The sequence below is a fragment of the Marmota monax genome, unplaced genomic scaffold (genome assembly GCF_021218885.2).
Source record: "Marmota monax isolate L192 unplaced genomic scaffold, Marmota_monax_Labrador192_F-V1.1 WCK01_AAM20220418_F8-fsc00061, whole genome shotgun sequence".
Classification (NCBI taxonomy): domain Eukaryota; kingdom Metazoa; phylum Chordata; class Mammalia; order Rodentia; family Sciuridae; genus Marmota; species Marmota monax.
In genome coordinates, this window is record NW_026695230.1 from 8,187,298 (window position 1) to 8,213,995 (window position 26,698).

Below are 26,698 nucleotides of genomic sequence, written 5' to 3' on the forward strand. Positions count from 1 at the left end.
AGCATCGCAAAGTAAAATAAAAACAATTTTAAAAAATTCAAAGCTTTGTAATCAGCTAACCAGGAGTCCTGAAGCTAATTTAAACCACTGCCTCAAATCAACATTAAGGGCTGTGGCTGTAGCTCAATGGCAAAGCACTTGCCTAGCACTTTTTTAACACTGCATTAAAAAAAATAAATAAAAATAAGAAAAAAAAAATCAACATTAGCAAAAATGACTTATCATTTAAAACAAACAAACAAAACCCAACCAACCAAACAAAAAACCCTGCTTAACAAATCCAAGGTTTGCTTATTAACTGCAAAGGAAAATACATGATGTTGCCTCTGAAAAATATGCTGTCACCACTTTAAGTGATCAAAAAAGGACAGGGCTGGGGTTGTGGCTTAGTGGTAGAGCACTTGATTAGCATGTGTGAGGCACTGGGTTTAATCCTTAACACCACATTTAAAAAAAAAAAAAAAAGGTATTGTGTCCATCTACAAATATTAAAAAAAAAAAAAAAAGGCAGGATTACCTGATACTGTGTGCTTTTTTTGGAACTGGGGATTGAACTCAGGGGCACTATACCACTGAGCAACATCCCCAACCCTATTTTGTATTTTATTTAGAGACAGGATCTCACTGAGCTGTTTAGCACCTCACTTTTGCAGAGGCTGGCTTTGAACTCACAATCCTCCTGCCTCAGCCTCCTATTATAGGTGTGTGCCACAGTGCCCAGCTTACTATGTGCTTTTTGAGATGATAGAAAAAGAAGTAAACAGGACCACCTAAGTATTATTTTTGCCCAAAATGTTTAACCGGAATATGATCAAGATATTGTATTTGACTTTCAGTTCGTAAGAAATACAAAGGGCTGGGGATGTTGCTTAGTCAGCGGTGGAGTGCTTGTCTAGTGTGTACAGGCTCCGGGGTTTGATCCCCATCACCAAGCAAAACAACAAAACACAGAAATAAATGATTCAGGACATGTGATACTCTGTAACACCATCTCTGAAAGAGGTAAAGACCACAACTACATGTACTTAGACTGGGTCCTGGTTTAAAAAAAAAAAAAAAATCACAGCAATGAAAGACATTATTGGGGAGGAGGGGCTGGGGTTATGTATTCAATGGTAGAGCACTTTCCTACCATGTGTGAGGTGCTGGGTTCAATCCTCAGCACTACATACATATAAATAAATAAAATAAAGGTATTGTATCCATCTACAACTAAAAATATTTTTTAAAAAAAGGACATTATTGGGATAACTAAGAATTTTAACAATGGTCTGGATATTTATTATATTCTTGGTAAGATAATGATATAAGCAAAAAGTATACTCACAAGTAATAACATGAATATGGCAAAATACAATTGAAGTATATATATGGATTCATTACATAGGTTTTCTTTATACTATTTGAATTTTCCTGTAAGTTTAAGATTTTTAAAATTAAAAACCAGGGCTGGGAGTGCCAAAATATACCTTGAAGGAGAATTGTGTTTTTAAAGAGCAGCCTTCATTGGGAATAGCATTCCTTCTTTCTTTCATAGGGGAAGGAACAGAAGACTTTGTCCCATTAAGTTGGTGACTCATGACAGTGCGACATACTGCCTAGAAAGCTCATTTTAGGCTATATAGAACTCTAAACTTTAAATAAACAGAAATTTTAACTAGAAAGACGATGGTTCCAGACCAAGAGTTTAAATGCAGCAATGAGAAGCAATTTACAGAGTAAGCCAGCATGTTCTATTATCCCTTTCCTCAAAAACAATTACTTCTTTCCAAGAAACTTAGTCACTGCTTTACCACTCGTCAATTTTAGCCCCTATCTCTGAGAGTCTATGTTTTAAAGTCGTTTTTTTGTTTTTGTTTTTTTAAATGAGGTAACTTTTTTTAAAATATCTTTATTTTTATGTGGTACTGAGGATTGGACCCAGGGCCTCACATGTGCAAGGCAAATGCTCCACCACTGCGCCACAACCCCAGTCCTTTTATAAAGTTTTTGAACTAACAAACTAACTTCAGTTCTTTTTGTGTGTGTGTGGTGCTGGGGATTGAAGCCAGGGCCTTCTGCATGCAAAGCAAGCCCTCTACCAACTGAGCTGTATCTCCAGTCCCTAACTTCAGTTCTGATAAGAATTACTGCTAATTTTTACTTGTGTAGTTTATTATTAATACTTTCCATTGACTTCTTTCAGAAGTAGACATTCTTTCAAATATTCAACTGAAAATGAAACCTGTTCTAGTACAGATCTAGATTTGGGTAAGCACTCCCCTCCTTCATAACTTATAATTGTGAAGAAATGGGAGAATGGTATATTCTTTAGGGCATTACAATGTGTGTTTTTCACACACAATAGGGTTTGCTTCCCATTTATAAGAAATGCTAATACAGGCAGATTTTAGTTTATAAGTCTATTGTTGTACAAATGTTAGTTTGCAAGACTTTTTAGGAAACGTGGTAGTTTTCCAGAGAAATAGTTTTAAGAGAAGGTATTCTTATCAGGATAGTTGACAAAAAACCCCATACAATTTGGGCAGTACTGTGTGATGAATCTTAAAAACAATATTTCCTTTTGAAAATTAACAGTTATTCTAATGGAGAAAATTAGGGATTTTGGTCATTTCCAGCAGGTAAATCCTTGGGTTAGGGAAACTGTTTATATACAAAGACATTTGTAAACTGAGCACCTGCAAATTGAGAGTTGTCTGGATTTGGAGACATCGTGCTGCTGGAAATCTATACAGGATTTTATCTAGAAAAATCTTTATTTTTTTGGTGTGTGTACATGTGTGTGTCTCTCTCTCTCTCCTGGGGACTGAACTCACAGCCTTGTGAATGCAAGGCAAGCACTCTACCAACTGAGCTGTATCTCCAGCCTTAGAAGAATCTTATGTTCAGGGAAATAAATGAATCCATATTAATAGTTTGAGTGAAAGTACCACAATTTGTAGAGGGTTGTTTGTCCACCTTCTCTTTGGTTTTTCTTACTCAAGACCTTAAGATCTTGAGTAGAAATCCTTTCCAGAATAAAAGTTCTAAACTCCAGGATTCACTTGGGTTTTTTTTTTTTTTTTTTAAGTTGTAGATGGACACAATACCTTTATTTTATTTATTTTTATGTGGTGCTGAGGATTGAACCCAGTGCCTCACACACAAATGCTCTACCACTGAGCCACAACTCCAGCCCACCACTTGGTGCTTTTAAACGCAATTTTTATTAAACCACATAGTACCATGACTTCTAGGTAAAAAATTCCGAGTTAATCTAATTAATTTGGAAAGAGAAGTTGTTTTGACGTTAGCTTTCAAAGTTGAAAATTATAAAGAAAATAAAAGATGAGCATGGTGATGCCCACCTATAGTTGCTGAGGTAGAAGGATTGCAACTTTGCAGAACACTATCTCAAAGTTTTAAAAAAGGGCCAGGGATATGATTCAGTGGTAGAGTTGTTCTGGAAAAATTAACAGAACTCTGTCTCAAAATAAAAATAAATAAAAAAAATTATGCTCTCAGGCTGAGGTAGCATGCACCAGGCCCTGGGTTTGATCCCCAGCATCCACCACCACCACCACCACCAAAAAAAAAAAAAAAAAAAAAAAAAAAAAAAAAAAAAAAGCTTTGTATCTCCCATTTTGTTCAGTATAAAGTTGAATGTATCTTCCCAAGAAAAGATGGCCACATAACTAAAGATTAATTAGACAATTTGCCTAAATGGTGCAAGTCTATTATACGACAACCTGTCATCATCTGTTAATTTTTAAAATGTATAAACAATTTGAAACAGTTAATCCTTGGCAGGGATGTGTTCTACCTACACAATTTCAAAAAGATATTGGTGCACAGTTCTACACTGTGGAAATACTTGCAACAACAAAATTCTGGAAACTTCATAACTGTCCTTCAACAGAGAAGAGTTAAATACACAACTACACACACATCCAGTGTAGTGTTACACAATTTTTAAGAGTACGTATAAATCTTCACATGAGGCAGATTTACATCTGTATGTCAATCTGTTAACAGTGAAAAGATCAGGTTATAAAACAGTATATATTCACTGATCCTGTTTTGCAATTTCTTTTTTTTTTAAATTTATTTTTTAGTCACAGGTAGACACAATATTTTATTTTTATGTGGATCAAACCCAGTGCCTCACACATGCTAGGCGAGCACTCTACCTATGACACACAATCCCAGCCTGTATTTTGTAATTTCTACATGATTTTTTGATATAAAATTCAAAACCCACAAAGATTTATAAACAATACTTCTATAAAGTTACTAGTAAATGTGTCATACATATGTATTAAACCTTAGTATAGCTGACTTACATTTAATATCAGCATACATATGGCTGATTGTAAATCTATCTTTGCCTTCTGGCGCCCAAGCAATTCTTTCTGCCATGAGGTATAGAGCTCCATCCTGCTTCTTTTGACGCACCTTCTTCACGATCAGCAAAACTTCTTCAGATGAAGTTGCCATGATGGCTATCAGGTGCTAAAAGAGGAAAAAAAGATGATGGAAAAAAAAAATTTCACACATCAATTGGGAAGGGTTTGTTTAGTCAACAATGGTTTAATTTTTTTTTTTAAATTTATTTTTTCAGGCACAGTTTAAAGTATAATTTTGAAGAATCAGTTTATCTAGGTATTATAAAAATTTGTCCTGGAATGTAGCTCAGTGGTAAAGTACTTACTTGGCACGTGCAGGGACCTGCGTTTGCTTCCCAACACCAAAAAAAGTGAGATCCGATTTCTAATTTTTCTTAAGTTGATTATCTGAATTGTTAGTAGTCATCTCTCTCTCTTATAGGCTTTTGTGTGTGTTTACATGGTGGGGGGGTTGCTGGGGAGTGAACCCAGGGCCTTGCGCAAGCCAGGCAAGCACTCTATTACCGAGTTACATTCCCAGTCTCACGTTCCTTTGTATAAGAGGAGGGTTCTACTGTGTTATCCAGGTTGGTCTCAACCACCTGAATTCAAGCGGCATTTCTATCTAGCCTTCCAAGTGCTTACTACAAGCATGAACGGTCTTCTAGGTGGGAAAAGGGTGAAGGGTGAATATATTTATTTAGGAAATTTGTACTGAGCCGAAGAGCCTATAAGTTGTCCAAAGATGAATGAAAGTCAACAGCAAGATTTGTTTTCAAAGAGCTTCTAGCCCAGTGAGCAAAATGTGTGTATGTGTGCTATCTGTAATACAAATTAGAATGTGTCAAGTCCCAAAAGGGACACAAAAGACATTTTGAGTTAGGACTCAGGCAATTTTTTTTTTTACTTGGGAAGCCCTGGTTTGCCAATTTTTTAAAAAATTGAGGTCTAATTAACAAACAAAATATATAGCTTTTTCAGTGTCCTGTTTGATGTGTTTTGCCCATTGCATACACCCATGTACAAATACCCCAAAGGAGAGACAGAACATCTCCATCATCCCCGAAAAGTTCCCTCATATATTTTCTAGTTAATTCTGTTTTCGTTACTCTCCAGCCACTATCTTCTGATTTCTATCACCTATTATTAGTTTTTGTACCAGGAATCTTACATATGTACTTTTATGTCTCTAGATTTTCACCATTTTGAAATTCACCATACTGTTGCATGTATCAGTAGTTTCTTTATTATACAAAAATAGTTATAAACTGGATCCTTTTTTGGGGGGGGCAGTACTGGGTGCTGAACTCAAGGGTGCTTTACTGCCGAGCTATATCCCCAACTCTTTTTAATTAAAAACAATTTTTTTCATTATAAATGGACACAGTACCTTTATTTTTTAAATTTATTTTTATATAACGTGGAGGCTCGAATCCAGGGCCTCACACGTGCTAGGCAAGTGCTTTACCGCTGAGCTATATCCCCAGTCCCTCTTTTAATTCATTTTTTATTTTTTCAGTTGTAGGTGGACACAGTATCTTAATTTTTATTTATATGTGATGCTAAGGATTGAGCCTTATGCCAGGTGAGCGCTCTACCACTGAATTACAACCCCAGTACCCCCTCTTTTAATTTTTTAAGACAGGTTCTTGTTAAGTTGCCGAGGTTGGCCTTGCCTTGAGTAACTGGGATTACAGGCATGTGCCACCATGTTAGGCATAAATTTGGTCTTGAAGAGAGGATTCTGATGAAGAAAGTAGAGGGTAAATGGCATTGCAAACAAAGGGAATGGTTTGAACAAAGGCGTGAAACTCTCTAAGAATGGTAAAGAATCTGGATGTGATATGATAATCATGTCGGAGGTCAGTGGGATATGAGGTCAGACGGTTAAAATGGAAGCAGAGTGGAGAATGCCACTCTATGTTCTAAGCAACAAAAACCCTCTAAATATCTAAATACTTTTGAGTGATCTGTATTTTTGAAAAATAATCTCTAGGTAGCATTACAGAGACTACAGAGAGATCAGAACAGGTCTCTGAACCAGGCTGGGGCAGTGAAACTGGAGAGGAAGGGATCAAGGACAACCAAGGAAGCAGATTAATAGACATTATAAGTACTGAAAGAAGTGTCACAATTGCTCACTAATGCCCCATTTCTAACTCTCAATGACATGAGGACAAGGTGCCATTTACAGAAATAAATGAAAAGGAAGGGCAGGTTTGAAAGTGAACACAAGGAATTCAGTTTTGGATATAGAGAGTGTCAGGCAATGTTGAATTATATAGGTGGAGATAATCTGCATTATGTGAGCATTTGTAATTTGTTAGACTAAAGCCTAATTAGATAATTGCTTTTTATCAAATTCAAAAACGAAAAGGAATTTTAAAAAACTCCACAAACCCCAAGCCCTAACATTAATTTTCTTCATTTTAAATTGCATTGATATTAACTGTATCACCACTACAGATATTATAAAGTAAATCCAAGCTAATGATTTTGTGTTTTTCATTTGCCACTGAAAATATTTCCCCATGTTGTTCTACAATCTCCAGTTTTGATATGTATACACCAAATATAACAGAGTTAAAATTCTTACTACACAATACCATATTTTAACTGACTAACCTTTTGATGTTCTCCTAAGATTTTGATTAAAGGCTAGTCGCTCAAAAAGTTCAAAAGCCTCTATTTTAGGACTACTTAATTACATGAAAAGATATAAAGCATGTTTTATTATTATATTTTAAAAATCATATTATTATATGAAAAAATTATCTAAAATTTATTGAAGACTAAGTTCTTTTCAGGTATTATCTCATTCAGTCCATATTTAATAATCCTATGAAGAAGGTCCTAAAATTAGTTCCATTTTGTAGATAAGGAAACTGGGTCTGAGAAATCAATGCACTTTCCCAAATTATCAAGAAAGTAGAACTGGGTTCAGACCTGAATCAGGCTGACCTCAGAGATTCATTATGCTGTTATTCAAATATACATAACTGGAAAGATAGACACCAGTCTAATAACATTTATGAGTGACAGAAACATAAATGATTTAAATGTTCTTTGTGTTTTCTGGATAATCTACAATGAATAAGTATTTAGTAATGAGAAAAGAAGTTAATGTCTTCCTGAGATGTATTTCCTATCAAATCATATGTTTACAAGTAAAGTGTGGGTAAGAATTAAAAGTAACCCCTATTTTCAATTTCTACAATATGTGTAAATTTAAAATTTTAATTTATAAAATTTTACATTTATGGAACTGTTAAATATTTTTATATCAATCTCCTAATACACATAATAAACGGACAATCTTAAAAGGCCCACTCTGGGGGCTGGGATTGTGGCTCAGTGGTAGACTGCTTGCCTAGCACATGTGAGGCACTGGGTTCGATCCTCAGTACCTCAAAAATAAATAAAAGTATTGTGTCCATAAAAAAGAAAAAGAAAACAGCCCATCCCGAAATTGTAAAACTATACTGTATGCTATACAAATAACATTTTAGGAAACATGAGTTAAAATCTGAGAAAGATGGGAGGGGAGAGTTGGTGGAGGTTACCACATAATTATTAAATAATTTAAAGCACATCAGTAATTAGAAGAAAAAACAGTGAACAGGGGTAGCTGATAGAGCAAGTCCCCAATTAACTGGGCTTACAGGCCCAAATGCAAAGTGTTAGCTTTGGAAAAGAACAGAAAATTTCCAAGTTGAGAAGACGAGAAAGTAAGTAGGTGAAGACAGAGAAACTGTAAAGTGAAGAATTCATGGGACTGTATAAATTGATTTTGAATCAGCTACTTTAAATTAACCAGGAAAAACATAACCTCTTATATAACATAACATGTGAAACCTATTAAAATTCATTTGGGGGAGGGCTGGGAATGCAGCTAATTTGTAGACTGTGTGTGCCCGGCATGCATGAAGCCCTGGGTTCCAATGCCCAGCACCACCACCAGGAAAAAAAAAAATGGTGGGACCTTAAAAAAAAAAAAATCAGACAAATTATTGAATACTGGGCACAATGGTCAATTGTCTCAGTTAATTTGCTTGGCAAGTTTCCCTGATCATCTGTAGTGTTTCTGTTAATTGTTCAAGGACGAATGTACCAATTTTAGGAGGGTTAATAGAATGAACCTCTGAGGTTATTCTAAATGGCTTCAGTGATTTTCGGATTTTTCTTGAGGGAGATTCCTTGGGAGGCAAACAGGTCTTCCCAGTAGAACTCAATAAGAGCCACAAAATATTCTGTTTATGAAGACATATTGCTGTAGGCTATATCTAAACAAGTCAGGTCAATGAAGATCTAGCTTTACTTAAAAAAGATTACTTTGTGATAATACTGTGGTAACTTTTTTTTCATATTTATTTTTTAGTTGGACACAATAGTTTTATTTTGTTTATTTTTATGTGGTGCTGAGGATCAAACCCAGGGCCTTGAATTTGCTAAGCAAATGCTTCACTGCTGAGCCACAACCCCAGCCCTATCATAACTTTTTTATACCAAGACCTTCTCAAAAAAGTATTGATAGGCAGTTAAAAATTTATTTGCTTGAAGCTACATTTTCCCATTAACTGGCTAACTTTTACGCATATTTTTCAGTCTAGTACTCTAAACTTCAAAATCATAGCTTTTGCCTAGCATATGTTGGGCTCTGGATTGAACCCCCAGCACCACCAAAACCAAAACCAAACACCAACAAACCCCCAAATTATTAGCTAACATTTGCTATTATTTTCCCCATAGCACTTACTACATTTTTTTCTTCCCAATGTTGGAAGTCAAACTAGGGGCCTAATGCATACTAGGTAAGCCATCTACCACTGAGCTACAGCCTCAGTCCCTGTAATTCTTTTTTCTGTAATTCCTTAAATTCTTCAAATTCGACAAACTGCAAACTTAATAAAGGAAGGCAGAGGCCCCTTGTATTCATAGTATAGCACCAAGCAGCATAGTATTTGGCTCCTAGGAAGAATCCAACAAATATCTGTGATATCTCTATAAGATCTTTGTTCTTAAAATAATCCAGTCTCAGCAAGACACAAGAAATCTTTGCACATAAATCTTAGGCTCAACTCCAGGAAGCACTAGAGCTCTCAATTCACATATCAGAGCACCATTTCTCACACAGATTCCATTAACTGGATCCTGCCCTATAAGGAAACAGGGATAGCAAGAATTTAAAATGGTTGAGCAGAAATCTTTTAATTACTGCATCTGTGCATTTCTATCACCTACATACACTTTTTAAAAGTGCAGAGATAAATGGAGGAGAAAAAAGATAACCCGTAAAATATAAACTCCTATCACCCTTATCCTTTCAGATAGGAGAATTGCCAGAGAAAGCTGCTTTATCTACCAACATAAAAGACAGGAGATCTGGAATACTATTTGTATCAAGCAATCAAAAAATGTTTTAATAATTCAACAATACAGGGAATAACAACTTATAAGTATGTCAAAAGTAACCAAAACGTATTGCTTTAAGGATATTTTTCCAACAAGTATGATATTAAGGAGAATACTAATGTGGCAATTTTAGGGCCAAGTACCTTTTCACTTTACAGCAGTGCAGGGACAGTCAAGAGGAATATGTGACATAGAGATGCATAATAGAGGAAAATGGGCTGATGACCACTAGTAAACACTGCAAAAAAAACAAAAACTGACAAGAGTACCAAAAGTGAAGAATAATCATCTGGTAATCAAAGTGGGGAAAAGAGGGAATATTATATCAATGGCTGACACAGCCACATTAAAGGTAGGAGGAGAGAAAGGGGGAAGAGCACAGTGACATCTCTAACAGCAATATCCATAAGGTAGAAACGGTGGTCAAAGGGTTAAGGGATCTCAAATACACCATACAACATTCTGATGGCAAGAGAAACACACACACACACACACACACACACACACACAAACAGGCTTTAAAATAATATACGAGCAGGGGAAGATAAAAGCCTTGTGAGCAGTACACACATGAAGCATTCACAACCTACTGAAGTTCAGATATTTGCCTCTACTTTTAAATGATTTTTCTCCCTCTGACTGTACCAATCTGTTCTATTAAAGAGCCCTCTCTGCATTCACTTTAATTATTTTTACACATTTGTACTGCAATGTGCATTTAACATCACTTAGGAGAGACTCAAATCTATCATTGTGTCATGCTGCTAAAGGTCAACTGGGTAAGGGCAGCAGACCATCTCCCCCTTTAAGAATTAAGGATTTAAAACTACTTATAGGTTCTAAGTTCTCCCTAGAGCCCAGTCCTTCTGTAAATCTTAGGCCTGCTCCTAGAGGTTATTTTCCCTGCTGTTACGACTTCTCCACTTTCACAGCTATGGTTTTAGCTTTTAAAAATTTTAGGATTGGCAACTTTGTATTAATAACCAAAGATTAGCCTCTAGGAAAGGGGAGGCTGAGTTGGTATAGCCTTCCACCAAAGAATGCTGCTTTACATACTGGCATTCCAGGTAAGAGTTCATGGGGAGAAATTGTTTAATTGCTTTAAAAAGTTTAAAAATCACAACTCTGTATAATGAGAGAATATTGGGTTGTATGGAGCCAGTATTGCAAGATGTATTTTAAACCAATTTTTTAAAAAACATTTTTTTAGTTGTAGATGTACACAATCTTTATTTTCATGTGTTGTTGAGGATTGAACCGACTGCCTCACACGTGTAAGGCAAACACTCTGCCACTGAGCCACAACACCAGCCCTTAAACCACTCTTGGTGGTCTTTTTTTGTTGTTTCTTTGGCTGTTTTGGGGATTGAGCCCATGGCCTCTACATGATAGGCAAGTATCCTACCTCTGAGCTACATCCCCAGTGCATTTTCATGTTTTAAATTGGATCTTCTGATGGATAAAAAAATTTCCTACCTCTTTCCACTCCTATTTTACAGATGTTAAAATGGGCATTTAAGACTCAATCAGCTGGCCAAGTATGATGGTTTATGCCTATAATCCCAGCAGTTTGGGAGGTTGAGGAAGGAGGATCACAAATTGGAAGCTAGCCTTGGCAATTTAGCAAAGCTTTAAGCAACTTAGAGAAACTCCATATAAGGGGGGGAAAAAAAAGGGCTAGGGATGGTAAAGTGCCCCGGGTTCAATCCTCAGTACCAAAAACAACAAAAAAAGTCAATCAGCTGGGTGTGGTCTTGCAATCCCAGCGACTTGGAGGATAGCCAAATTCGCGGCCAGCTTTGGCAACTCAGCAAGACCCTGTCTCAAAAAATAAAAGGGGCTGGGGATGTAGCTCAGTAGTGGTAGCGCGTTCCTGAGTTCAATCCACAGCACCTCAATCAATCAATCAATAAATACATAAGCCAATCAGATAAGCCACCTTACTCAATTTAGCCTGATAACATTGGAAAATTTGTGAAATAATTATATATTTCCATTTTTTTCATTACATGACAATCACATCGGGAATGACTAAAACTGTTAGTGTGTAGGTTGGCTCACGTGTAAATAAAAAATTTAAAGGCGGCAGGACTGACAGGTGGAAGCACGAGCTCATTCGGCCTCCAAGGTGAGAGCTTTCCTTACTGAAACCGAAAGACTCTCTACAGTACGTTTCCTAAAGGGAAGGACCTCTTTGCCCGGGAGCGGCCTCCACTTCCTTCATTCTCATGAAGTAAGTCAGATCCCGGCGTTGGATGGATCTTCGAGTCCCTGCTCTCCGTGGAAGGGCAGGACTCCTTTAGACCAGCAGATTAAGGATCAGGTCGCCTCTTTCCTACTTCGGGATAATAAGGGCAAAGGAGACGGCAATCTTAAACGGTGTGGAGACAGCAAAAGCGACGCTGGGAAAAGGTGCAGAATCCGCGCCGTCCCGCGACCCCCGGGCCTGTCAGCTACTCACCGCCCACCTGCCCGCATTCTTTGGTCTAAACTTACCAGGTGGAAACTACAGTCTCCGGCTAGGAGTGAGTAACTGAGTTGGATCGGGTCGACTTCCGTTGAGCTTAGAGCTGCTGCTGGGAAGCGGCTGAAACCCAGCGGCCGCAGCAGTCGCCACCGCCTCTGTTACTGGGGGGTCTCGCCTCCATCGCTGGCTGCGAGGTCTCTGAGGGCACGTGACCGGAAGTACAAAGGCGGGCCTGCGGGACATGTGATCCCAGAGCGCGGCCGCCATGACACCTTCCGTTAGTTCCCTCCCTCCCCCACCGGTTCCCGCCTGTTTCGTTTCCTCTCTCCGGTTTCGTGCGGTGAAGATCTCCGGAATCCTATCTGTCACACCCATTTGGCTTAGGGCTCCTCCGATCCCGGTTAACGGCGTGTCTTCCGCTTGCGGCGACCCACCGACTGCAGGTGGTAGGGAGCGTAATTGCAACCGCGGCCTGAGGGGGGTGGGACCACGCGCAGGGAGGGGCGTAATCGTCACGTGACAAGGAAGTGCCGTTAATAGCGTTATCCCGCGTCCCCGGCGCTCCTGGGTGACGTAAGTCAGGCCGGGGAGGAGCGAGAGGGGAGAGAGAAGTTCAAGTTCCGCTGTCAGTGCGCGGTGAGTGGCTGGGTGCGGATCCCAGAAGGTCCGGACCACTGAAAATTGGGAGCTGCTGACCGGGATGTGGTGTGGCAGGGCTGGGACTTTTGGGCTCCTGGTCTGTGAGCCTGGCTTTGAAAACTTGGTTACCGGAACTCAAGAGGGCGTAATACAGTATTAATGTTACCGCTGTTAAAAAGGTAGTGGTTCCACTAGATGAGGAGTTTATTGCGGTCGAGGACTGTATGTTTTTATCCTAGTATCTCCAGCGGTGCGTGAAGGCTGAGAACGTAGTAGATACTCAGAATGTTGAATGAACGAATGCAGTGACAAAATATGTTGCAATTTCTCTGAGGTGAGAATTCTCTGATTATTATTCATGGAAATAAAATCTGTTACTTCCTTTTCGCATTATTTCTTTAATTTTTGTTCCTTTCCTTGTCTCTTTCACAGCCCTTTCATTCCATACAACTAGTGGGCCAAAAGAACACTGTGATTTGTATTTGATGTGTGAACAGCAAACCCCGAATACGACTCTTTCACATTGCTATTGAATAATCGGGGAAATGGGAAGATGATTAGATCTGGACTTATCAGATGTGTATTCTTTTCTCAACTCTACCTTTTATTAGCCCTGTGAGCTTTGAACAAGCCAACCTTTGTTTTACTGATTGATTTTGGTAAGCATTTCTCACCCTCATCTATGGGCTTAATTTTTTTGTTTGCTAGGATAGAGCTGTGACAGACTTCACAGAAGTGACATTTAAACTCAGTTTGGAGAAAGATAAGGTTTTGTTAGATGGGATAAGAGTTTATGAACTGCATATTTTAAATCATAGAGGCACAACAAACTTATAGATTGAAAGAGGACCACACATAGTTCAGTTGGAGAATAGGAGAGAAGTAACAGGGAGATGAACTGGAGTAAGAAATAGAGATGAGATCTCCTCTACTGATCCCATTGTAGAGGACCCAGCTTTATCTTTCATTATTCCATTCAGTGTTTCAACCAAAGACTGAACATGTATTCATCAAATATATTTTCATTTTTCCATCTCTATATCATTGCTTATTGTTGCACTATTTACTACCGTTTCCCTTTCTTTCTGATAAAACCTACCTGGTGCTGTGCTACTTCCCTTAGGAAGTTATCTGTGGTTCCCTTTAATTCAGTGTGATCCCTCTAATCCTTAAGTTCTAAAAAAACACTTTGTTTATGTTTCTCTTATATCTGTATGTGGTATTTGTGTTTTTCTCCCTGTTTGATTGTAAATTGATTTCTGGAATTGTTTTACTTACTTTGTTCCCACCATTGTGCCTGATGTTGTATTAGTTACACAATAAAATGAATGAGTGAAAAAAATAAGAGAAGAATCTTTTTAGATCAGGAGTTCTCGAGTATTTTGAGTATAGTTCTACTAAATTTTTGGTTGGTTGTTTTTAGAACAACATTTTTCTTGTGCATGTTGAATTGTATGAGACAAAATTACTACCAGAAAATAAGACTGTAGTATGTGTGTAATGGTACAGTTTTCTTTTTGCCTGGAAATTGTTGCCATTTCTCTCTCTCTCTCTCTCTCTAAATTGGTGCCATCTCTCTCTCTCTCTCTCTCTCACACACACACACACACACACACATACACACACACAGACAAACGTGTACCTGAGAAAGTTACTGAGACTAGTTGAACAGATAGGCAACTCGGTGTTAGTTTACAAAGTTCTCATTGGGCATTTGATTTTTGCTACCTAATATTCTTATCTCTATTAATTCCTATCTAGTTTCTTTTATTCGAGCTCTTATTCTTTGTATTCCAATTCCTTGTATCTTCTCACTTCATTCAAAAAACATACATATCAGGCCCCTGCTGGGTTCAATGGAGAGATCTAGAGGCCTTCATTAAGCACTGTTAAAATTTTGGTTGATAACTTTAATGCTTGCTGACAAGGCTTTAGTATTTGAGGCCTTATCAACAGAATATTGCATTTAAATGAGAGACTCCTAAAAATTTACCACTCAAATATAGTAGGGTTGCTGTTTTACTTCAAGGAACTTGACCAATTTTTCTTTTAAGCCCTACTGTATCAGTTTTACCTTCTTACACTATAAGATAATGCAGTGGGATAGGATGCTGGAGGGCCTTGAAATCTAGACATGATACTTTAAGAGTTTTAGAGTCAAGGAATGTGAAATAGAGGGACCACACTATTACTATTTTGCTTTTGTTTTTGTTTTTTTTAACCAGCATGTTCAAAGTAGAACTAGTTGTTCTGTCTCATGTTTTCCTTATGTTCCCCACGCATTTCTTTAATGCATCCTGAATGAATGGTGATCTTAAATTCTATTTTTGCAGATTTTTTTCAGGCAAGGAATACTGTGCCTGAACAAGTTTCACCTTTTTGACTAAATGACTTTTGTGCCAGTGATACCAGAGTCCTACAGCCATGTTCTTGCAGAGTTTGAGTCACTGGATCCATTACTCTCAGCCTTGCGGTTGGACTCCAGTCGTTTAAAGGTGAATTTCTTCATCCTTGTGTTAGTTTCATTTTCATATTCATGTTTTTAGGTGCTCTGTTATATTTCCCCCTGGTCTCTAGTTCTGTTTTGTGGAATCTTTTGTATTCTTACCTGTCCTCATGATACCTTACGTGGGAGTAGCATAGTCATTAGCCCTTCCTCCCTCTCTTTCTTTCTTCTGGGGATGGAACTCAGTGGTCCTTTATGATTGAGCCATACCCCTAGTCCTTTTTATTTTATTGTGAAATAGGGTCTTGCTAAACTGCCCAGGCTGGCTGGAACTTGAGAGATCCTCCTGCCTCAGCCTTCCAAGATCCTGGAATTACAGGTGTGTGTCACCATGCCTGGCATCATAGCTCTTATGTGATATAGTTTTTAAACTATCATTCGAATTCTTCCCCAGCTCTGGAAACCATGGTTCTAAAAATTTTTTCCTTCTCAGTAATCTTGCTTTCTTCTCTCAGAAAGTAAAGCATGTTATTAAAATTAATAGTATAAATGAGTATGCCCCCACATTACATTTTGAACAACATGAACCACTGCCTTATTCCAAAACAAGAAATTTGATATAACCACTGGTTAGGGAGCAGAGTAAAAATTAGCTGTGTGGGAAGTGTATAGTTCCCGCAATCTGAATTTGTTTGATGAAAGGCAGGATGATATGGTAAATAACAAAAGTATCATAACTAATTCAAAAATAACTTGATTTTGCACTTTTGCTACTGCTCCAAAGTACATTTTAGCCTCTGAGGAGAGGGAAAATAGGAAACAATAGGCAAAGCAATATGAGCAACATTTGTGAGAGGTGATATCAGTTAGAAATATTTTTTAGCTGCAAGTTACAGAATACCTTATCTCAGTGACTTACACAATTAAGGTGTTTATCATCTCATTGGAGGTTGGTGGTGCTGGTTTTTGTATAGTGGCCCAACAATGTCACTGAGGACTTAGGCTCTCCATCTTTCTCTCTCTTGTCATCATCTATATGTTGGCTTTTATTCATAGTTGCAAGATACATATCCTGCCTCCAGTTTTAATGTCCCTATTGTATCTCAAGCAAGAATGAGGGGGCCAAGGGGCTGGGGATGTGGCTCAAGTGGTAGCGCGCTCGCCTGGCATGCTTGCGGCCCGGGTTCGATCCTCAGCACCACATACAAACAAAGATGTTGTGTCTGCCGAAAAAACTAAAAAATAAATATTAAAAAAAAAAAAAAAAGAATGAGGGGGCCAAGGGCAGAGGGTTTGTTTTCTTGAAACTCTGCCTTTTGTCTGGGAAGGTAAAGCAGTCTTAGCCTTATTAGCTAGAATTGAGCTACATGGTTACCCCTGGCAACAAGGGAAAATGGGAAAGTGAATATTTAGGTTTTTCAGCTTCTGTGGTGAAAAGCAACAAAGTTGAAGAAGGTTAGTAATGTCTCTTAGTAGCAAACCAATAATTGGCCACAGATTATTGGGCATAGCATGGCCACTGCTTTGTTTGGCAGGTCAAGAGAGAAGTCAGCAGACTGATAGGTTGGGGAGACATGGTAGTACGGTGACCTGAATCTGTGCCCTCCAGAGTCTCACTTGCTCTAAGGACTGTGGTGTTTTGTGATGATTATGCAGACTAGAAGTTATTTAAGGGAGCAAATTGCTTTATCCCCTGGTAACTTACTTCGTCTTCCCCCACTGCAGTCAGCATTGGAATGACCTTAGCCAAGTTACACAAAATACGAATGGTCTAATAACTGGCTTTTGCCCAAAAAAGATTACTCATTTATACAATTGAGCCTATTCAGCCTTTTTGATATATAAATGTTCTTTGTTTGATATTTTTCAGTATTCTAGAATTAGAGAGTGAGTGCCATTATGTTGTATCCATCTGGTCAGAGGGTGGACTGAGGGGAGGAACCTGAACAGAAATCCTCATTATTTATTTCCAGTCTGTAGTTTATTTGGTTAAGTGGCTATGAGTGTCTCATGCATGTCTCTTCACATGATTTTAGTGCACAAGCATAGCTGTGTCTCGGAAATGGTTGGCTTTGGGCAGCTCAGGAGGAGGACTCAATCTCATTCAGAAAGAAGGCTGGAAGCACAGGCTTTTTCTTTCACACCGGGTAAGACCAAGGGTAGCCTGTCACATACAATTAAGAGTATCTTTTGTAAATGTGAATTTCTCCAATATGATTAATCATTTAGAATAAAAGAAGGATGAAAACTTGGTACTTAAACAATATTTTTCCTTTTGTGTCCTAGGAAGGTGCAATATCTCAGGTTGCTTGCTGTTTACATGATGATGATTACGTTGCTGTAGCTACCAGGTAAAAAATTGTTTTAAAACTATCTGATCTTTTCCAAATGCATTTTATTTTATTTTCAACCAAGAGATTTTATTGGGGGGCTGCCTGAAGGGGAAGGAAAGGAGAGGCAGAGAGCAGAGAGAGGAGGGCAGAGAGAAAGATGATCAGAGAGGGGAAAGATGAGAGAAAGAAGAGGAAGAGAGCAGAGAGGAAGAAGGCAGAGGGCAGAGAGTGTGTCCTTACAAGCTTCTGCTTAAGAAGGGTTGTATAGGGGACATGTTGGGTGCTGATTGGCAGGGTGACTCAGGACACTGTGTCCTTCAGGGATTGGTTGAGAAAACCTTTGAATTTGGCGCTCTTCAGCTTGAGGAGGGGAGGGGTAAGGGATTCAGCGGGGAGTCTCCCACTCACCCAACATTCCTCCCTTTTTGTTTTTGTGTTTGTGTTGGGAGCAGGGCGATGAGATTGTCTGGCTACTTCCTTCCAAATGCATTTTAAACTGAGGGTGGCCAGCCACCTCAATTTGCCTAGTACTGTCCCAGTGTTGATACTGGAAGTCCTGTGTCCTGGGACACCTTTCCAGCCATCCTAGTCACTCTAGGATTTATAAAAACTGCTAATTTGAGTCAACAACATTTTAAAGGTCCTAAAAGAGGAAGGTAACAGATATAATTTAGAACATTTAAGTTCTTCTGTTATGATGGTTTGGCAACTAAAACAAGGAAATGAGTAACTTGGCTCTTTACTTCCTTTTTTCTTTTTCTTTTTTTTTCCATATTTTTATTTGTGCATTATAATTGTACATAATGGTAGGATTGTTGTTACATATTTGTACATGCATATAATATAACAATATAATTTGACCAATATCGTTCCCAGCATTTCCCCTTTCTCTACCCTCCCTCTGGCCTTTACTTCCTTTTTTTTTTTTTCTGAAGAGCAAGTGTTTGCTTGTGTGTTTAATATAATTGACGATTCAATGTAGTTAAATTTTTATCTTTTTCACCACTGCCAAAAATTTGCTTCTGTCACTCAATTCTTGCAGTCAAGGTCTTGTAGTTGTTTGGGAATTAAATCAAGAGCGTCGTGGGAAACCAGAACGAATTTACGTGTCTTCAGAACACAAAGGCCGAAAAGTTACAGCTCTCTGTTGGGACACAGCTGTTCTTAGAGTTTTTGTAGGTGATCATGTGGGGAAAGTTTCTGCCATCAAACTCAATACATCTAAACAAGCAAAGGTGAGAACCTCTCTAGTTCTTTATGTATGTGATTAGAGATACTCAGTGTGATCTTATAGAACATTGAGTTAAAGGATACAATTTTATTCAATGTATTTCTGGGGGGACAGATTTAAAGCACAGACCTAAAAGGTTTTGAGAATTGTTTGTAGTACATATGGCAGTACATATGGCAGACTATTTTCGTTTGATACTGTTGTAGAGTGGCTCTTGTGAACTGACTTCAATAATTTGCACATTGTCTATTGCTGTATTTCCTAACTCACCTGTCTGGTGCATTTAAATAATAATATTAATAATAATAGTATTCTTTAATACGAGGCCATTGAGAAAGAAAAGGTGTCTATTTACTAGTTACTAATAAAATGGCAAATACAGAAATGGCACCAATTGTTCAGTCTCCTGTTTTCCTGGCCCCTGTGTAGACCAAACTCATGGGTATAGGAATATTTTGTCTCAGGATAAATGTAACTTAATGTGAATGGAATCATAAAGGGACTTATGCTCAGATGTGTAGGTCCCCAGGCTTCCTGCCACACTTATTGCTTAAAAGGATGGGACTCAGGTAACTCTAACAGAATGCTCCAGTCTGATTTTGAGACACTGCAGATCAGTTTCTCATTGTTTTGCTTCTCCAAGGCCTTTATATCACAGCTGGGACACAGCTGTTCTTAGAGTTTTTGTAGGTGATCATGTGGGGAAAGTTTCTCTCGTGACTCATTTTCTAGGAGAATTTTTGACAGAAAAGGAGACATCTAACTACAGTTGACTAAATTATTCTGTTTTAAATAAACACATTAGACTATTCTGGCTTGGTCATTGTGCCCCATCAAAGGTTGGTACCGGGGATTGAACCCCTGGCCTTATGAATGGTAGGCAAGTGCTCTACCACCTAGCTACATCATCAGCCCCTAAATTATCATTTGATTCAAAGTCCAGTTAAAACCCTTTACATAGTGTAGACTTAATTTGTCTTTTTCCCAAAGGGAGAAATATATCTATAGATGAAAAATTCTTTCACATGTTTCAAAACTTGCTTCAACTTTTTTATTCCAACCTCTAAGGTTAGATAATCACAAACAGAGCTTTAAGGATTAAGCCTTAAGTTTGTATCAAATTATTTCATAAATTTTTTGAGAGCTAAATTTTCATATCCCTTTAGGCAAATTAAATTTTTGCCTATTTAAAAATTTTATTTTGTTATCCATGTCATTTTTATTTAAAAGAGGAGGAAATTTTATTTAAAGAGGAGGAGATTCTATGTAAATGTTATAATGAAATACTTTATTTTCTTCTCATGTCCCTTTTAGGCATCTGCTGCCTTTGTGATGTTTCCTGTTCAGACAATAACAACAGTTGACTCTTGTGTTGTGCAGTTAGATTATTTGGATGGAAGACTGCTTATATCTTCACTTACTCGATCTTTCTTGTGTGACACTGAGAGGTATGTTGACACCATGAGTCATCAGATATATAGAAATTTAGGAGAATCTTAGAAGTCATCTAGCACAAACCACTCAATTAATTATACAGATATTAATAAGGAACTGTTTGAATACAAGCTAATGTTGGCAAGTAAAGAGGAGGTAGAGGAGATCGAGAAATGTGATGGGTAATCAAGACAAGTATTTAAAGAACCCAACCATGAAGTATAATCTTATAGAACATTGAGTTAAAGGATGCAAAAGGCTAAAGGCTAAAGTCTTGTTCAATAGGACAATCAGGAAGACTTCCCTGATTGTTGTTGCTGTTTTTAAAATTTGCTGTGTATTTAATAGCATTTTACTTCAGAGTAAAATTGGCTGAAGAATTAAGAGTGTTATGAATTCAGCAATTATTTCACCAATATCTCAAAGGTGGATAAAATGTATGATGAATGGAAAGGAGTGTATTAGAGGTAGTCATGAAATATCACAAAAGAATGAGAAATAGCTGGAAGTGAGTATTATGTATCATTATGCAAAGTTTCTCAGCTGTTTTTACTGCAGGGAGATTTTCACTGGCCAGTATCACCACCATCCCTAACTGGCCCTGGCTGGTTGGTTTGCTTGCTACCATACTTATTAGTATCATTTATTCTTTTTAAAATTTATTATAGAAAAATTTGAGCACACACAACAATGAGTTTGTATTATGAACCCCCCTCATTTCAAAGAGTGATAAGTTTGAGTTGAGTTGCAGTAATGTAGAACTTGCTGCAGAAGTAACATGCCTTAGGTATGCCCCTTTCTGTTAGGTAGAATTCTGTTTTCAAGGATATAATAGTAAAATAATTTAAAAATTCAATTATGTTAATATTTTTTTTAGTTTCAATGTATGTCCCCATTCAACAAACAGTATTTAAAAAGAAAACAATAACTGGGACTCTTAATGATTAACAAAAGTGATAAGTTATGAATTTGCTTCTCCTGTCAGCTGTTGAACAAGGTGAATCTGAGAAGGAAAAGAAAAAACAAACAATGATAGAGGAGAGAGAACATTGGATAATGGAACCTGACAACATGATATCAACTCCCTGTTCTGCCCCTATTTAAATCTTGCCAAATGTCAGTTTCCACATCCATAATGTAGAGATAGTTTTAAGGATATGAAAGTATTAATTAACCTCATGCTGTACTCTGGGTGTTTAGCACTGTATTAGACATAAAATATCAAGCAAGAAATATATCTTATTTCCCAAATAAGGAATTTAAGAAATAAAATAAAAAAAATTTTTTTTTACCCTAAGTCCATATCAAAGCATTTTCACATCCATGTTTTTATAGTAAAACATATTTTATGCATGGTGCAAATAAGTACAGGAATTTTTATTGAATTATTGAATTTACTATAATTTTATTGAATTATAGTAAATTTGTGCCAGAGAGCATAAATAGATCATTACCCAATAAGAGATATCTGTAGTGTACTGAGTGATTTCTGTGGGTCAGACACTGCTATATATTTGGTATTCAACTAAGAAGGTATAATAAGACACTCCTTGATATAAACCCCAAAGACTTAAAATCAGCATACTATAGTGAGACAGCCATATCAATGTTTATAGGAGCTCAATTCACAACAACTAAGTTAAGCAACTAACCTAGGTGCCCTTTAACAGATGAATAGATAAAGAAATTGTGGTATATAAACAAAGTGGAATATTACTCAGCCATAAAAAAGAATGATTTTATGACTTTTGTCAGTAAATTTTTCTATAATAAATTTTTAAAAGAATAATTTTCTGGATCTGGAGAACTTATCATTCTAAGTGAAATAAGCCAGTCCCAAAATATAAAAAGCCAAATGTTCTGTCTCATATGCAGATGTTAACACACAACAAGGGGGAGTAGGGAAGAATAGTAGTTCATTGGATTAGACAAAGGGGAATGGAGTGAAGGGAAGAGAGATGGGAGTAGGAAAAACAGCAGAATGAATTGGACATAATTTTCCTATGTTCATATGTGAATACACCACCAGTGAAACTTCACATCATGTACAACCGTAAGAATGGGATTCTAATTAGGATAAGTTATACTCCTTTTATATATAATGTATGAAATGTACTCCACCATCGTGTATATCTAAAAAGAACAAATTAAAATTAAAAATAAAAGCATAGCAATGCCAATAAAGGAATTAAATTTCTAAATTAAAATAAAAAGAAATAAGAAATGCCTTTTGTCTCAAAACATAATAATCTATTCAAATAGAAATAATTGCCACTTATAATGTGGTCAGTACTATGAAAGCATAATATAGGAAGCATGTAATTCAGCATATGAGAGTCAAGGAAGTTTCTCAGAGGAAGACTGCTGAAACTAAGTCATGAAGAATAAGTAACAGGAAGTTTTAGGAAAAGGTAAACTCATCATTTATCACCTTCCATGTTTCTAGGCAGTGTACTCACTTTTTTTTTTTCCCCTTGCAGTACTGGGGGTCGGACCCAAGGCCTTGCATATGCTAGGCAAGCACTCTACCCTTTAAAAAGTTTTTATTTTTATTTTGAGACAAGATCTCACTAAGTTTTCCAGTCTTATTTAGTTGCCCAGGTGGGCTTTGAACTTTTTATTTGATTTAATTTTTTTGGTACCTGGGTTTCAACCCAGGGTTGTTCAACCACTAAGTCCCATCCCCAGCCCTTTTTTGTTTTTTTAGACTGCAAAAAGGACACGTTTACTCTTTTTGTGTGTGTGTGTATAGATATTATGTATTAATTAACACTAAATGTTTTTAATGAGTTTTCTGGCAGAAGCCCAGACCTTTTTTTATGTTTTTTAAAATTTTTTTTTAGATGTTGATGAACCTTTATTTTATTCATTTATTTATATGCGGTGCTGAGAATCGAATCCAGTGCTTCAAACATGCTAGGCAAATGCTCTACTACTGAGCCACAACCCCAGCCCTTTTATGTTTTATTTTTAGACAGAAGTTTGCTAAGTCCTTAAGACCTTGCTGAGTTGCTGAGGTGTATCTCAAACTTGCAATCCTCATGACTTAGCCTCCCAAGTCTCTGGGATTACAGCTATGCACCACTGCGCTCAGCTCAAATACTTTTATGTATTTAACTCATGTAATCCTAAGTGGACAGAATGTTCCAAGATATGTTTCAGAGGGACGTAGCATTTTGGGGAAAGAGGAGTTTATTGGATGTTTGTGGTGATGACATATCTTAGAGATAGAGGTGGAAAGGTAGAGTCATGGCTTCCATGGGATGTCCAGAGAGCATTGTATTGCACAAGGACTTTAGGGTTCAAGGATGTATGATGAAATGGTTTGGTGGCACTCACCTTTTAGATTGAAACAGGTTTTTCCATCAATTCTGATCTCTCATTCTATGGATAATAAACTGAGTACTAATGTGAAGAGGTTTGCTTCCGGTCACAGAAATAGAGCAGAGCTCTATTTTGACCTTTCTATTACATTGTTCTTTCCAGCATAATACTAATATGAAGAAGGAAGAGAACATTGTGGGTGGGATTATCATGGCCATGCTGATTCATAATGCCATTGTCTTTAACTTTTTTGTAAGTAAACATAGTGTCTCTTCCTTTCTGGATATTAGAGAAAAGTTTTGGAAAATTGGAAACAAGGAAAGAGATGGAGAATATGGAGCTTGTTTCTTCCCTGCAAGGTGTTCTGGGAGCCAGCAACCTTTGATATTTTGTGCTCGTCCTGGCTCTAGGATGTGGGAAGTGAACTTTGATGGTGAAGTTATAAGTACACATCAGTTCAAGAAACTCCTCTCATTGCCACCTCTTCCTGTGATTACTCCAAGGTAATGATTTGTGTGGCTGATTGGGATTATTTGAGGAATTTTCTTGGAGGTTGGATTAAAATCTCAGATCTTCTCCTATCTGTTAAAGATTTTGTTATACCTTTTAAGAACTAAGTAAAATTTTTATCAAAAGATAAAGCCTCTAATCAGTTGTCCTTCCTCTGATTGGAGTTAATTGAATAAGGGCAGATGCATTTCAGCTCTTGAAATTGTTTTGGCAGTGAAAATTGCACAATATTGGGAAAACTTTGTAATTTTAGGTTGTTAGTAAATCATTAATGTATGTGTTTGCTTCCTAGATCAGAACCTCAATATGATCATACAATTGGATGCTCCCAGTCTTTGTCTTTTCCCAAACTCTTGCATCTTAGGTAAGTTTTTCCCTTGGCTTTTCCTTTTATTCAAAGGCAGTTTGGTTTTATTTATTTAGTTTTGGTTCTGGCACTGAACCCAGTGCATACTAAGTAAGTTCTCTACCCCTGAACCATACCCTAGCTAGTTAATTTCTTCGGTGGTGGGGGAGCATTTTTGTTGTTGTTGTTTTGTTTTTTATAGTGCTGGGAATTAAAGCCAGAGCCTCTTGCATGTTGGCAAGTATTATACCACTGAGCAATATATACCCTTAGTCCTCCCCTGACTTTTTTTGGGGGGACAGGCTGGCCTTGAGCTCCTGGACTCAAGCAATCTTCCTGCCTCAACCTCCCAGGTAGATGGGACTACATGTTTCAGTTTACCACACCTAGCTCTCCCATTTAGCTTTTATTTATTTATTTTTTATTTTGTGGTGTTAGGACCTAGGGCCTTATCCAAAATACTCTGTTGTTGGATTATAAACCCAGTCCCCAGTAGCTTGCTTTCTTTTTTCAATATTTATTTATTTATTTACTTATGTGGTGCTGAGGATCAAACCCAGGGCCTCACGCATTTGAGGCAAGCACTGTACCACTGATCTACAGCCCAGCCCCCCCCAGTAGCTTTTTAAAATTTTTTTTTACCCTAAATTATTTTTGGAAAGTTAAAAAATGACTAGTTACATGAAATACTCTATATAAGAGGAATAAGACTGTAATCTCTCTCTCTCTCTCTCTCTCTCTCTCTCTCTCTCTCAAGGGTAGAGTGATTGTCTAGCATGCCCAAGGCCTTGGTTTGATCACCAACACCAAAAAAAAAAAAAAAAAAAGTGAAAATGAATGAGAAAATACTTTCCCACATATGCACAATTATAAAGCACCACTTGAAAAAAAAAAAAAAGTATGGGAAAACAAAAGAAAATCCCTTTCCAAACCAAATGGAGAGTCTATAATTGTCAGGGAATATCTGACAACCAGAGCTGTTGGTATTCATTCTCTTATAACATCTTCTACCTGTTGGGGTGATATAATGAAAGCAAGTCCCTGACTAAAATCTACCTCATAGATATATGTTTATTAATAGGCAGGCACAAACATAGTTGTAGAACTTGTTCTTGAAATCTTATTAAAATTTCAACTTTCTGCTTTTTAGAGACTCTGACAAATATCTTGCATGAAAGATCTATTCAAGGTAGACTCAGCCCTATTCTAACTTCAAGTTAGCCTTCTAGGTGCATTAGATGCAAAATCCATATTAAGTGGCAGCACAGAGTCCACTGTAGAGTTTGTCAACTTCTGGGTCTGCCAATTACTATACCTTATTCTACAAGGGTATGAGTATGAATGTATAATTTCCCACTAATCTCTGTGCTGGAACTTTACTTATTTCATCAGTGAAAAATTATTTCTAATGTCCTTAGGCTGATTAATAAGATCTCTAATGCTGATTTAGAAAATGGTATTTAGAGTTTTTTATAGGGCACACTGGAGTGTGGACTTCACTGGGGATTGAACCCAGGGATGCTCAACCACTGAGCCACATACCCAGCCCTTTTTTATTTAGAGATAGGGTCTTGCTAAGTTGCTTAGGGCCTTACTAAGTTGCTGAGGCCTTACTAAGTTGAACTACTGATCGATCCTCTTGCCTCAAGGTCTCCCAAGCTGCTGGGATTACAGGCATGTGCCACTGCACCTGGCTGGAGTGTGGACTTCTGTTTGGGTTCTTTTAAAGAGTAACTAATCACTCTTAGAATGTGATTTGTGATTTTTGTGTGTGTGTGTGGGGATACTGGGGTTTAAGCCCAGGGACATTCTACCATTGAATTACATCCTTAGCCCTTTTTGTTTTTTGTATTAAGACAGAATCTTTCTAAGTTGTTGACATTGGCCTCAAACTCAGCCTTCTCAGTGCCTTGGATTATAGATGCATGCCACCATGCCAACTTAGAATGTGATTTTAAAAAAACCAGTTTATTAGCATGGTGTGGTGGTGCATACCTGTGATCCCAGTGGCTTGGGAGGCTGAGACGAGGGGATTGCAAGTTCAAAGCCAGCCTCAGCAATGGTGAGGTGCTAAGCAACTCAGTGAGACCCTGTCTCTAAAATACAAAACAGAGCTGGGGATGTGGCTCAGTGATAGAGTGCCCCTGGGTTTAATACCCAGTACCAAAAAAAAAAAAAAAAAAAAAGGCAGT

At 37.5% G+C, this 26,698-nt stretch overlaps 2 protein-coding genes across 6 annotated transcripts in view; one reads left to right on the plus strand and one right to left on the minus strand.

Annotated features, from left to right (window-relative positions):
- Nucleotides 1–12,447, minus strand: part of Gtf2h1 (general transcription factor IIH subunit 1) — a 35,255-nt gene extending 22,808 nt beyond the window's left edge. The window contains exons 1-2 of the mRNA XM_046438242.2: nucleotides 12,273–12,447; nucleotides 4,323–4,491 (exon numbers count right to left, since the gene is read on the minus strand). Of these exons, the coding sequence (XP_046294198.1) occupies nucleotides 4,323–4,476 (154 nt within the window). The 5' untranslated portion in view covers nucleotides 4,477–4,491; nucleotides 12,273–12,447. The remainder of the gene's footprint in view (nucleotides 1–4,322; nucleotides 4,492–12,272) is intronic.
- Nucleotides 12,448–12,546: 99 nt separating this feature from the next.
- Hps5 (HPS5 biogenesis of lysosomal organelles complex 2 subunit 2) overlaps nucleotides 12,547–26,698 on the plus strand; it is a 39,584-nt gene continuing 25,432 nt past the window's right edge. Inside the window, exons 1-10 of one of the 5 annotated variants that reach the window (XM_046438239.2) lie at nucleotides 12,547–12,686; nucleotides 13,122–13,216; nucleotides 13,315–13,541; nucleotides 15,216–15,377; nucleotides 17,365–17,475; nucleotides 17,615–17,679; nucleotides 18,704–18,896; nucleotides 20,207–20,340; nucleotides 23,941–24,153; nucleotides 24,453–24,524. In XM_046438239.2, the coding sequence (XP_046294195.1) occupies nucleotides 15,270–15,377; nucleotides 17,365–17,475; nucleotides 17,615–17,679; nucleotides 18,704–18,896; nucleotides 20,207–20,340; nucleotides 23,941–24,153; nucleotides 24,453–24,524 (896 nt within the window). In that variant the 5' untranslated portion in view covers nucleotides 12,547–12,686; nucleotides 13,122–13,216; nucleotides 13,315–13,541; nucleotides 15,216–15,269. Of the gene's footprint in view, nucleotides 12,690–12,741; nucleotides 13,217–13,314; nucleotides 13,542–15,215; nucleotides 15,378–17,364; nucleotides 17,476–17,614; nucleotides 17,680–18,703; nucleotides 18,897–20,206; nucleotides 20,341–23,940; nucleotides 24,154–24,452; nucleotides 24,525–26,698 lie in introns of those variants that run through there. The other 4 variants (XM_058576961.1, XM_046438238.2, XM_046438241.2 and 1 more) reach the window with 4 other exon arrangements.